This window comes from Pararge aegeria, chromosome Z, assembly GCF_905163445.1.
Source record: "Pararge aegeria chromosome Z, ilParAegt1.1, whole genome shotgun sequence".
Taxonomy (NCBI): domain Eukaryota; kingdom Metazoa; phylum Arthropoda; class Insecta; order Lepidoptera; family Nymphalidae; genus Pararge; species Pararge aegeria.
The window spans coordinates 19,717,727-19,732,683 of NC_053208.1; the positions used below are offsets into that span (position 1 = coordinate 19,717,727).

Here is a 14,957-nt window from a genome sequence, read left to right on the forward strand (position 1 = left end):
CTACTTAATTAGTTTTACTACTCTTCCATCTAAATAAACAAAGCACTGCTAAATTCATGTTGTATCTTCTTAATTTTAAGATCGGTTGTAAATGTATTAAGAAAAAAATATAACATTTTTTTTTTGTGTACACAAGGGTCTCCGACGTCAGTATCAAAGTAGACACGAGTATCACAGTAGGCGGGGTTATTAATATAGTTCTGCATAATGCGTGATTTCTTCTGGGTAGCCTACGTTGGACTGTAAGCCGATGTTCATATCTTCTGCTATGACTAGCTACTAAAATGGATTGTATAATAAGTAGATACTAAACGACTATCAGTAACATGTGACAATGATAGTTAAAACCCACCAACGTGTAAGTACAACGTGGGCGATTGAAGCTTTGAATCTACCTTTGCAATGAGGTGTAAGGCTGGTAGATACCAATGGGACGTTATTATGATGAGAATAACACAAACACTATTCAACTCCCGCAAAGTGCTATTTTTACTCTTCATAACCATTCATTCGAAATAAAGTTTATTTTTAGGTAAATCATTTGATTGCGGCGCCCTCAAAACATACCTTAGAATATATACAGATGTGTACAATGGTACGTAATATATAAAACACCGTGCTAAAATGCCACAGCAATTTAACAGGACAATGAAAACAAGGCTATGCTTTTCTCCCCCATCGCCGACCGCGAACATAACGCCCGTGCTTCGATTACAGGCCACTAACTACACACTCATACATTAACCGCACAACTCGTATTAATTCGCTGGATACGGACATAGATTAGTACCAATATTACTTACACTATGTTACACTAATTTCAAAATTTAAGTAACTGCTTCTTGTTTAGTGGTAATATAAATATGATAATATTTGAATACGGTTCCCGAGGTCCTGTCATTTCTTAGTATAAGATATAGAAATTTAAAATACCTACACAATTTTTGGGATTTTAGGATTCGAACCCGAATTTATCTCACCGGCAATCGCGGCTTCAGTGCTTTTGCCTTTTGAGTCACTGTTCTAATACTACAATTAATATACGCTTTTTATCACTATATATCAGTTCGGAATTAGGAATTGGCAATGTCTACCCCTGTACCTTGGAGAGCAAAGGCATCGGTGCTGGTTATTTTACAAACATGTGATGATAATCGTTAAGGGTCATCCACGCTTCGTTTACTAGACCACGGTCTCCACCCCAGAACACGTCTGCTTCAATGGTCATCGGGTCCACGACAGACAAGACCCGCTTCCAATTCGTCATCAGAGTTAAGACAAATTGAGTATCAGAGTGTTGAGTAAAAACTGAGTAATCATGGTCTGATAATGTTATCAATAAATACTAATGTTTTCGTGACGGATAACTTTAACTTTACTTCGATGTTGCGTCGCTGATCATTCATTCGCCGGTACACTAGAGATATAGCAGTAGCCGAGAGAATGAAGTCGCCGAGTATACTTGAGTCTTCGTGTGTATGAAGGGCTTTTAGTGTCTATTAAAAGCCCATAACTACGTTATCAAATAATGCAATATACATAGTGATATTTATTCACCAGTACACCGGTAAGATAGATAGATATATCGGCCAATAGTCCCCATGATTCTGAAGTATCAGATAATTGCGTCTTCTTGTGTATGAAGGGGCTTTTAGTGTCTATTAAAAGTCCCGAATTACGATTTCCAACAATACACATATATCTACCACCGCATAAAAAGTAAATCGTTCAACGAAGCCGCTGATGAAACATCCAATTTCGCAATATAAACGCAATATAGTATCAATAACGTACCGTTTATTTATTTACTACTCGAAGGTGCGCGCTCCACTTCAAGAGAAACATTTAATTTTCCTACCATTCATTTGATTTGATTAACCTCACAAGGTATTTTTATTGTCTGTGTAAATATACTACCTACTCAGTTGTGTACATGAGAGATGCAGAGATCGCTTTGCAATGGTAATATGGTATAGTAAGTAATGGTCTAAAAAAATTCACGTTCTATTTATTGCGTACCTACTCTCGATATTATAATATTTGTATTGAAGTTTGAAAAAAGCTGCTTCAATAATTGTAAAACTATTATTTTATCAAAACAGATTTAGCAAGCGTCTTCACAATGCTATATCCCAAACAGATGTGCCATATAGATAACGCATTTCGATTCTAAAGTGTCACTTATATATATTACCAATAACGCTGTGGAGGTTGTTTTTTCTCCGTAACTAAATAGTCGGATTTGATGAAGGTAAAACGTAAACAAAATCACGGGGAATCACAAGTACATATAGATTTAATAATATCGATACGACTCTCCAATTTACAAGTTGTATATTAAACTTCACGTAGCGCTGCCTGGACGCAGAAATTATAATTTTCTATTTTTTTTTTATATTGCGTATTAATATTTAATGTAAGTTTTTTGATTTAGTTTAATTTTTAATTATTCTATTTATGTCATAGTGTAGTGTGTAGTGATGGGTCATAGATACCAAATAAATAAATTAAAAAATAACATGGTACAATCTAAGGTTTGTCCAAGGATTTAATATATGAATGATAAATTTAATGCTTAGCATAGGTGTAGACAGCTTCGAGGTCGGACAATGTCTGACAATACCAAGATTATATTATGAAGGTGTCAGTATAATCTGAATCAAGAATTTAAGTCTCAGACAATATTTGAGGAATTTTTAATATGCTTGCCTTTCCAAAAATTTTTATATGTGAATTAAATATGAAAATGTAATGAGGATAAAAGTCCAGAATACTTTATTAAGTACCTATAGAAGCATTTCCTCTCTAATACAAGCTTTCATAGATAAATAATGAGAACAGTAAGCAACATATATATAAGCATAAAAATGTACTCGTATCATTTAGATTGTAGAAAATAATGAAGAACGAAGCATTAAGCTTTACCGAAGTTTAAACGGATAAATATAATTGCAACAGTACTGTGTTCAGTAAATACATTTTCGCACAACGTATGTAGGAAGTGGAGTTATATTTTTTATCGCATTCTGTCGCTTAGCAACGACAATAAAATTAAAGGACATTTAACGAACAAAAGTATGGTAAAGTATAGTGTAGAAAGTTCAGTACACCCAAAGCTCTGATTTCATATGCTGAAATATTATATGCATGGAGTCAATCTTCATTAATAACACAGCTTCAGCCCAATTAGAAGCGTAGTTAAATTAATTGGTGCGCTGGAACTCTCGCTTGGATAGAATTCATTTAGTGGTCACTGTGGATATTAATTTACGTACGCGTTTTAGCTGAATAAAGAGTTCTTAAGCACGTTTCGATAAAAAAAATTTGCATATAAAATATTTGAATTGGGAGTCTAATTGCGACAGCGCAAATAATTCGGTTGGGCCGCCAATATTGACCCAAGTTGGTAACTGGATGACCTTTTCCTTCTGTCCGCGCGTCGTTAAGGCCGCCTGCTTAAAATAATATATTAAATTTAACTGACTTTTCCCCTAACATAGTCACAGGCAACTATTTTTATTAAAGCGTTTCGGAGAGCACTAACTAAATTGGATCGACCTCTTTTACTATGCACTTTGTGGTTCCCCAAGAAGTTTTGTGGTGGGCTATGAAAAAGGAAGAAAGGCGGGCTAGGAATGAAAAGTGACTGGCAAGTATGTGAGGTTTGTGAAAGAAAAGCACTGGCGTCTAGTCCGGTGTTGTATTAAAAGAGCGACAACGAAGTACATGCGAAGGAATGCGATTATATTCGTCGATGATTTGTCGGTGAAATTTGTAACATTTATGAAGTATCATATTATTTATGCCTCAATGCTCTGGGTACAGGTCGCTTCTTTGATGGGGCAGGGTTTCGAGCCAACAAGTTTCTAGAATGCTTCAGGGGTGCTGAATGCTAATTAGTGCAGTTGAAAGAATTTGAACAATTAATAATCTAAATACTAATAATTCTAGTTATTACAGCGAAAAAAATATATGTTATTCTTGAATATATTAATATATATAAAATTACAAAATTACCTCTAACGAAAATTTGAGGCCGATATTTCTAAGTTATCGCCTAACATCGCCTGGTTTTCAATATAACATCGCCTGGTTTTTTCCTTGACACGACTAATAACAAGGTGCCTACTCATTGAGTTACATATATAGAGTGAGATATACTCTTATTAGCATGGTTTATCCTTTTAACAATCACCGGAGGCGCCAGGTCGCCTTATCAACTTTCAAGGACCCCTTATGCTACATTGATAATAAAAAAAAACGTTCAATTATATTAAAATAAATTCCTAGCATTTAAAATAATATTATACTTACCAGAATATATAGCTACTAAGCAATTTTCAGTCTCATTTGACTAGAAAATAGAAAACTAAAAAGTAAGAAATAAATTTGTGTTTTTTTAAATATTCTTTAACTTGTTTATAACAAAACATGATCGTATGACGATGATGGTTTAATATAAGGGTCTATTAAGATTTTTGTGGTTAGATGTAGCAAATGCACAGTATACCCCGAGGAGGTTAAGGCTAAGGCGAAATCTTATATCCTATTTATGTAGTCACTAATTTAAGTAAGCTCAATAAAGACGAAATAACAGTTACTGACCGACTTATAACGAAATCTCTAAAAACTCTTTAAGTTCAAAAAATCCTTCCTTTAAAAATTATTTAAAATAAAAATTCTACACTGTTTTTTTTTATTTCTGTTTTTGAGCAAAGCTATTGGCAACTGTATTTTTTGAGGCACTGAAAGGTTACCCGTGGCGACATTTCATAATAACATATTAAAAAAAATCTAGGAACACAAGAGGTCACACTATACCTAATCGTATAACCTTTAAATAAAAAAAAACACCAAACGCAAAAACTCGAAAACGTCTCGATAGGTATGAATGGGGATTCTTAAGTCACCCTTACTGATAAGGGGCGTCTAACATACCCCTAACAGGTTAGCCCGCTCCTGCCTTAGACTGTCTGTCTTACACAATCACTTATTACCAGGGTGTAATTGCAATACTACCTTTATGTCGTATAAAAAAAAAGAAAAAGACATTTGTTGGTAATAATTAATTACTATTTTCGTAGTTAAAGTAGGTCATCAGCGACCAGCGCGGCGAATCGCCGAGTCGCCAAAGGAACCGCCGACTTCGTTCACAAATAAACTACAGAAACCTATCTTGAGTTCTAAAATGCTTCCCACACGCTATCAAAATGAAATTGTTAGAGCTTGCAGTCGCTATTTCCGTATGACAGGACATGTTAGAAAAGTTACAAAGTCTATTTTCAATGAATATCATCATGAGTAGGTTGAAAGTAGACTGCACGATTGTGTATTGCAGACAACGGTTTGTGAACAGAACAGAATAGCTATCTATACATATTAATAAAAAGCGTTTCCTTTTTAGAAGTCGTCTCAATAAGTTCAAAGTTTATATAAGCTTATAGAAAATCCTATTATAATATTGGGGATTACATGTATGATATTTATATATACATATACTATGTATATAAAAATAGCCAGAGATGGACTACGTGGGTTTTTTTATGAGACAACATGATTTTGTAGAAACACCTTCTTACGCGCAACCGAATAAGCAGCATTTATATAATGCTGCTTATTCGGTTGGGCGTAAAAAGTATCTGAACTAAGCTAATTTGAATGCTATTCAATATTTTGTTACCATATTTAGAAAGTGCCCTCTGAAAAATCTATTCAATGGCTGCAGAACTTAGAAAGACGGAAAAAGAACAAATCTTTATACCGTGCTAATAATAGGATGCGGACGATCCAAGAGATACATCGATAAAAATGAGCGCAATAAGTGCAGAAGAGACCGGATGTTGTAGAAAAGATGTGCATTGATTGCAGTACATTTTCTTCGCTTGAATTTTTATAACATTTTCTCGACCCGTGACGTAAATACAGGAAACTCTAGCAAGCGGATGTACACTATATGGACAATATTTAATATATATTTCAGTATGAAATTGTACATTGATCCCACGCTTTAACCTACAGTATTCCGTTTATAGTAAGTAGCTCTACCCACTGTTCTGGAAATAGATTCTTAAAGCCGGTAAATAATGAAATAGTCTCTTTGTCATAAAATCAATCAATGTAACAGCATCTTTCGTGATCCCATAGTTTGTGCTGGTGAAACCGGAGATAATGGATTGGTTTAAACACATATGCAATGGCATACGAGTATAAAAGCAAGTCCAGTAAACCCCACAAAAGAATCTGTACTTTCCGCAGGGGATATGACGATGTTTTGCCCGTAATAGTTAGTCGTGTTTTAATTATTTTCGTGCACTGTGGTCCACAATAAAATATCCTGTTTGTAATGGAACTGTTTGGTTTAACAAATATAATATCCCACGAATTATATTTGTTAAACCAAACACTGCGATTATTCTTTATTATTATAGTTTTTTAAAGAATGTAAAAAACTAGCCAAGTCTTGATCAAGTCACTCAAAGGTGGGATTTCACTTCTTCTTGTAGAAAGGTGGGCATACTGATTTAATTTTGACATCAAATGTAGCGTCCTACCAAGTTATCCTAGTTTTTATTGTTTTCCCTTTATGTGGCCATTAAACCCTAACTATTCCAAATTTCAGCTCTCTGAAGTTATGGGAAGTACTAGTTCTGTTTTGATTATCATTAGTGAGTGAGTGTCATAAATGTGAAACTTTGCTCTCGCTTATCTTCGGAACTAAATAACCTACAGACTTGAAATTTTGGATTTTAAGTAAACTTACTGGATGACGAAAATTTCTACGTTCTGGTCTTATCCAGAGGTTCTCAAATAGGGGCCTGAAAATGCGGCGAAATGGTTCCAGTAAAGGGCACTACCGCTCGCTTAATTCCCACTTACACAAATTCCACCAAAAATCCCACCTGAACGATTTCAAAATTATTCCGCCTATAGAAAGCTATGCTAGTTTCAACCTGAAATGATGGTATTTGTAAAGTAAAGCCGATGAAAAAGCTACATTGAAGCTACAAGCTACATTGAAGCTACAAGCTACCTTGCGTGCGCTGACTAAACGGACCATCGTTTTGACTATAACCACACGTAAATTCTATTCACTAGGAAAATATAGATTTTTAGTAGTAAGTCGCACCAAGGCAATGTGTACGAAAATACTTACAAAATATAAAGGTATTTCCATCGTCATTATTAGGCATAGAAGGTTATTAAAAGAAATTTGCTACCATTAGCACACAATATCTGACTGTTCAAAATGGAAAAAAATATCTTTCATGAAGAAAAAAACTTTATCATCGATACCGCTTCAAGTGAAGTATTTCTCTCGTGAAAGTGGATCTCTTTGAGAAGTTATTTAAAAACCGTCAAGAGGTTTACATAAATAACAGGTTTCTTTAATATTATAAAATAAAACTTGAGCGGTGCCTATACGTGGTGTCCTTTGATATAATAATTGATAAGAGTCGAGACGTCTTTATGATTGGTACTTAATTAAACCTGTTCATATAACATAAGCTTATGTAATTACACTAACTGTATAATACCAAATAATAAGATTTTAAATAAATCAGATTAATCAATTAACTCACTTTGAGAATATAATTTGGTTCCACATCCTTAAGCGTATATAACATAGGACACATCACACACAGAATCGCGTACGTATAAACACAAAAAAGTGTCATACAAATAGTGTCACTGCATTGGCACAAACAGTGTTATCACGAAACCGTAGCGAAAAAGAGTAGAGACAACCGACACCGGGGCTCGGAGGTACTATCTGTATCGCACTATCGGCAAGATTACGACGATAAAATTTGTAATCTATTGTTCGGTAGGTAGGTGACGGGAAACGCGACGAAAAACATCAACAAGCGAAATGTTTAAGACGTTACGGCGCGGCGCGAGCGGCGGGCGAGCGCTGCCGAGCGGCCGCCAGGCGCGCAGACGGCGAGCGCGCGTGCCCAACACTGTCGTAAAGGCAACACGGCACGCGTTGGCATTCAAATTTGCAACCAATCACAAGAAGCACCGGGATGCTCAAGATTCTTGTCATTGGTCGCAACTGGCACGCAGAATCCACGACACTGCGGACGCGTTTGGCCGCAGCTTTAATACTAACAAGGCGCCCGCGCATTCGGGCCCGTCGCCAAACTCATAATGCAACCCGAACATTTACGTGACGCATCCACTGAAGTGCGGATACCATGTTCCTATAACAATAAATCACGTCATTTAAACTTACGTCTTATTAAAACATATACCTATGTACTTTGTACGTAAACACTCACAATGAACGCTAATCGCTCTCATTTGATCGCTCGGTGCAAGTAAATAGTACCTACGTAACAGGCTACGCTAATGGCTTTTTTTTTTAAGGAACATTATTATCATAATCTTCAGCTTATTAACTTCCCACTACTGGATACAGATCGCGCCTCCCGTAGGAGTGTGGGATTAAAGTGTAGTCCCTCCAACGCGGATTACCGCTCTTTTATGATTATTATGAATGTAACTGTTGCCTGCGTGTAATTTTTTCAAAAACACTTTAAGTGTTTTAATTTTTATATAAACACAGGCAAGGTATACTTATCTGTGTGCAGAATGCAAGTTATCTCTATTTAAAAAAATTGCCAAGATCAGTTTAGCTGTGAAGCGGCTATATAATATTTTGTGCTACATACGTGCAGGTGAACCAGAGATAACAAAAAAATAAACATTCTTTGAATCTCCGGGCTAGTACTGAAAATGTATTGCCGGAAAAACCTAATACCGCTCATATTTTGCCGAGCCTGTTATCAAAATATACCGAGAAAATAGTAATTTTTAGTAGCAGTACTGCCGTATTTATTTGATACTATCTCAAACTGGTAAAAACTAATGACAGTGTGACTTCCTAACGGTATCTAAACTTGAAAAACATACCCACAAGTAACTAATAATAGTTATAGGATGGGGGGTGTGTGGTATCTATATTGGGTTTAGTTCAATGTATTCCGAGTTAACAAACTCTTCTGATATGTGCTCATAATAGACCTTTGTTGCTAGTTGTTTGTATTAGTTGTTGTTAGTTAGTTCGTTCTACCGATATTGAATATAAAATGAATTAAGTGTGTTCCAACAATACCAACGGATATAAATACAACAGGACATATCAGTAGTTCACATTATGGAACCGCACTCTGCGATAGATTAAACATTCTATTATTATTATGTTATTCTCTTAATACTTACTTTGTCGTTGGTCTAGTTGTTAGCGTGTATAACTACTGATCACGGATTTCAGGTTCGGATCTATATAATTGTTAAGTGTTTTGAATTTTTCTGTCTAGAAATACCCTGTTTCTTCTTTTTTATAAGAGACTAGTTGTACCCTGCCACGCTTCGCTGTGGCACATTGTGATTGAATGGTTGAGAAAAATAGATAAAAACAATCCTTGATACGTATTAAATATCATGCTAAAATTTCAGCCCGATCATTGCAGAACTTTTTTTTAAGCGTACACAAACCAACATAACATTTTTATATATATAGATATGTGTTTTAGCACTAAAGATGTCAACCAGTATTATTTGGAAATTATAGATAGTTGCAATCATTGACTGCAAATCTTACATAGACTCTTCCGCACTTAAAGTTTTAGTATTCGTACCTATCAAAGCATTTTGTGGCCAAGCTTGTCCAGGGAAGTCCCTACTACCCCCATGCCTATTTAAGCTGCTAAGCTGCGTTCCAGTCTGAAGGGTGTCATTTCATAGGATGTGTGTGTGAACAGACGAACACTTTGAATGCCATGCAAGGATGCATGGCATTCAAAGTGTTCGTCTGTTTGTGTAACAAATTATGGTTTTTCACTAACCATTTTGGTCAGGTTACCACAGCTTGGTCCATCATTTATTACTATAAAAAAACCTTTAGGATGTTATCAACAATTATAATTATATAAATAATTTTAACGCCCCCACAATCGACGGCCGATTGGCGCAGTTTGCAGCGACCCTGCTTTCTGAGCCCAAGGCCGTGGGTTCGATTCCCACTACTGGAAAATGTTTGTGTGATGAGCATGAATGTTTTTCAGTGTCTGGGTGTTTATACGTATATTCTAAGTATTTATGTATATTATTCATAAAACTATTCCTCAGTCATCTTAGTACCCTTAACACAAGCTACGCTTACTTTGGGGCTACAAGGCGATGTTGATATATATGAATGAATACATACATGAATACATTTAATAATATTAAAACAATAAAATAAAAAACTCAATAATTGATTTTTGTTTGTTCCACTATAAGCCAGTAGGTACTTGACTGCAATCCGGCATGCTGGTCAGTGAAGAAGGTGTCTAAGATATAGTATCTTAATAAGATTGTCTTAATTTTTTTAATATTTACCAGCCTAAGATGGTAACCTGTTAAGGGTATGGTAGTTATATTGAACCCATATCCTTAATCGGTTTCTATGCGACATTGTATCGGAACGCTAAATCTCTTAACGGTACGTAGGGTGGTCACTAGCCACCACTGAAGCCTTTTACCAGACCAGACAAAATTCAAAAATTATAAATTCCTAAATTGACCCTACCGAGGATCAAACCCGGGACCCGGATAAGTTGGTTGTAGGCTTCTTCTTAGACTAGGGCGCGTTTGAAACCCTCTTAGCTTTATTTTAAGTTAACGGCATCACTACTCACTACTATGGACATTTTTAGTAAGTAACGAACGCATCAAAAGTGCCATGTATGTGCCATACTTGAATAAAAAAATATTTGACTTTGGACCTCCCACTTAAAACCACAGTGCTCACTGCCAGGGAGGTCGTCAAAATTAATGAAGGTGTGGGTGCTGAAACTCTATAATAATAGAAACCAACCTACCTATATACGTGTGCCTTATTGCAAATAGGATTGGTTTATAAAACGCGCGATGCATTACTGTGATGGGGCAGAGATTTAAGCTTTATAAAGTACAATAAATAGGCTTTAGCTAATGGACGGTGTTAAAAGCGCAACGGCAAACTCCGCTTAATCAGTTTAAATTCGAACATTCGGAAAAACATGTTGAAATGAATAACAAAACATTTTGGAATATGTATATTATTTCCCTGCTATGTTTATTTTGGGCTTCTACTTAGACTACGGCGCGTTTGGAACCCTCGTAGCTTTAGGTAATTTTAAGTTTACCAATTTAATTATCAATATCATCGACAATGAAAGAAAATGTTATCGCCCCTAGAAAGCCTTTTTTTTATAGATATTTTTGAATCCAGAAAATGATGATTTGACTAAAAAGTAGTTGAAGTTAAGTTTATTTTTATTACCGTAAATTACTCGCAAATAAAAATAATACACAATTCGATACTTTATTAGGTAGGACGTTCATGTTATAAGCAATAAATGAAATTTGCTTTCGTTTGCTTAAATAATTTAACACGTTTTTTGATATTAACGTATTTCGGAATTAATCTTTAAGTTGTGCATTACCAGAAAGTGATAGTAGGAGTTTAACCAAAACTTGGATTTGTGTGATTGGTATTCATTCTAAATATCAGTTGATTGCCATTTATTTTGTGTTACGCAATCCGGGTTATCTAATTTTATTTATATTTGATGGGCAGGATGAAAAAATAAAGTGGCAAGACTTCAAGTGCTCCCTTCTATTCCTTATCGATAAAACTATAAGTTAACAGCCGCATTGGTCAAGTCGATATCTTAAAATACGGATCACGGGAACCTGGGACCGATTCACGGGTCGGTACAGTAAGGATTCGGTACCTGTATTTACTCAGTGGTTGTACTGAACTACAAACGATTAAGAAGACAGACACCACCGAATAGAAAAAACTCAGGAGTTTCTCTTTTCCAACATAATAATTTTACAATTTAATATAAATTATTATTGTAACTTGTGAGAGATGAAAGCGGAGCCGCTTGCTTCAAAGCAACCTAGTCATTAATAAATTCATGAATTGTATAGTAACCTCGCTGTAATAAATGTGTTTTTACACAATATTTTTACTTATGTTGGTACTTCCCAAATTAACATGTTACAAAAGCGTTTAAACTACACACATTTTTACACACAAAGGATTTTATTACCTTTCGCAGATGGAACGCAGATATTATTCAATTATGTCCGTTTAGACTTTTTGTATATATCGAAACGATATATTTAAAAAGACTTAACTATTAAGTTAACTGAAACTATATTATTTAAATTATGTTGCGAGGCTAATATAAATATACGGTCTATTTCACGATCACGATCTGAGGACGAGGAAGTCGTACATGATAACAACTAGAGCAATATAAAAAAATAAATTTAAAAAACCTAAAACTAATCATTTCAACCACTCTTTGCTACATTCCTAGCAAATAAATCAGGAACATTTTTTTAGGAAGGAAAGTATTTGTGACTTCCTGCACTAATGGATAAGTAATTAGTCTTGGGAGGAAAATTCCATTACACCAAGGACCATTCAATTTCTGTTCGTATACTAGGTTCTGAAACTTATGTGAAACAACTAACCAAACATAATTATTTTAATTGGATTTTTTATTACATTTGCGACGTAGAATGACGTAGTATTTCTGATTTCCTGTAAGATTAAAAAGGTTTACCGAGGTGCTTATTCCCATAACCTAAAACAAGAGTGTGGCTTTCGAAATTTACATACAACCAGTTAATTACTTTATACAACATATATTCATATTTTCTGCTAGTCTTATGTTGTTTATGGACATCTGAAGAAAGAAAGAAGAATAATGTTTTATCCCAAAAATACTTACTACACCTCGTTGCACCGTTCATCCTAATAAGGGTTTTTTTCTGATTCAACACCCAAATTCAAATAATAGGGAAAAAAAATCATTTAGGGTCTTCCGTTTTTGAGACCGCCCGATTTCCACGCCAATGCACCTAAGCTTTTATAACATTGTAAATGGTGGCGAAATTTAACTTGGTATTCGAATGATATTCACACGCATCGAACGATATTTTCTAAAAATCTATGATAATATATATAAATGATAAAATATTTGTGTTTTCTTAGATCCCTTATTTTATGATTAAATATTTTACCACGCAGGTAAAGGCGCGCTAGCAGAACGTCATATCGAAGTAAGCTCTTATAATACTAAGTATTACGTGAGTTTTTTTAAAAGAGGTGCACTTACGGAATAATTCCCTTCCTATGTTTGCCGGGGCTGGCGGCGCTCGTACTCACTCCGGGCTCCGACGTCGCCTCTGTCAACAACAAATATATTATGAGCCAAGAGAAGCTGCAGAAAACAGTATGCAATAATTATTGTGCTTACTACCTAATAGAGATATTTTATGGGTCGAATAATGATATAACAGCTACCTTTTTCTCGGAAAATTTCCTATGTAAAGTTCCTATGAAATAGATCTATATATATATGATAATTAAACGACTTATAAAATAGGGAGGAGGTTCTCAATTCGGTTTTATTATTTATATTTTTTGACTTCTTAAAGTCACTTGAGCATTTGCTATGGAAAAGCACCATTTGATAGAGTAAAACTGACGAAGACCGCCGGAACCACACAACAATAAGTATTACACTGGTTGCGCTTCGATAATGGTATATTAAAATATACAGGTAAACCATTTATCGTCGTCGTATTTATCTCGTCACAATAAAGGAGTTGATGGTAAGCGAGCCTCTCAAGCATTTACGCCCCAGCTTCGGGAAAAGCAATGTTTTGTAAGATGTGAAAAGAACATTCGGCTATTATTAGTAAGATATAATTGCAAACCTACTCACTAAAAAGAGTGAAAAAAATTTTTAACAAAAAAGAACCGACTTAGTTTTTTATCTCAAAAGTAAGAAAAAAATATTTTCTACAACATTTTTAAGTCGGTTCCAACTAAAATGTAGAAAATTACTGATACTTTCCTTGCTACTATTTAAAAAGGAATACGAAGTATATGATCTATATACATAGTAACTTTCTTCATTTTACTTAGCACAGACTTTGAAATATTGTAGAAAATATTCATTTCTTTCTTTTTAGTTGTATAACAAAGTCAGTTCTTTTTTTGTCAAAAAAATTTTTTTTTATGAAACAAGATTTTTTATATTTATTTTATTATGATAAACTATATAGTATAATAAATGCGACATTATTGTGAGTCATGTGCGGAGACCTAAGCTAGGACAAACAGGTACGACTTGAAAGCAATCGAAAACAAAAGTCCTAAATTTGAAGGAACAACTAATCTACACATCTATTTCACGCCTTTATGGATAGATTTTCGTAGCTTCGCTAAAGTGAGCTCGACTCGGCTCGGCTACTTCGGTTCGTTCAGTCAATTATTGAAGCAAAGAGGATTTAAGTACGTAGAAGTAACTTTAAGACTTACTATGCTTTAAATTTTTAATGAAAATTTAAAAGCCTTTGTTGCTTTAAAGAAATACTTAGTGTATCATATTGTCTATTCTGTCCAAAGCCTCACTTTGACGTATAAAGTTGATCATCCTGCAACATGCCACCCTGTGTCTATCAATTTGAGGCGTAGGAGTGCCTCTTGTGTCTGTAATTAGACCGGCAACCACGCCCTACAGACTGGAAAAGAGCATTGCAACAATGCTGCTTAGCGGCAGAAATAAGACTGGTGATAGTACAGAATTACTTAATACAATAGTATTAGGTAACTCTATAGTACCTAAAAATTACTCAAATCAATCCATTTTTATGTTAATATATTTTTTTATGATATAATGAAATAAAAACGTAACTCATCGGTATTTTTTAAAAGCTATTGCAAACGATATGCAGATTATTTAGCACTCTAAGCTGAGACGAGCGCGCGAAACCGTTTGGCGTCCGGCCTAATCGTTATTATATCGCACAACCTCAAAATATATCATCTTCATCATCATGCTCAGTGCATCAATGCCCCACTGGGCATAGGCCCTAACTACTAGACCGGTAGGGCTAAC

At 34.9% G+C, this 14,957-nt stretch overlaps 1 protein-coding gene across 4 annotated transcripts in view; it reads right to left on the minus strand.

Moving 5' to 3' along the window:
- LOC120636262 (kalirin) overlaps positions 1-14,957 on the minus strand; it is a 167,141-nt gene that overhangs the window by 45,799 nt on the left and 106,385 nt on the right. For all 4 annotated transcript variants that reach the window (XM_039907654.1, XM_039907652.1, XM_039907653.1 and 1 more), the window contains exon 31: positions 13,167-13,236. In XM_039907654.1, the coding sequence (XP_039763588.1) occupies positions 13,167-13,236 (70 nt within the window). The remainder of the gene's footprint in view (positions 1-13,166; positions 13,237-14,957) is intronic.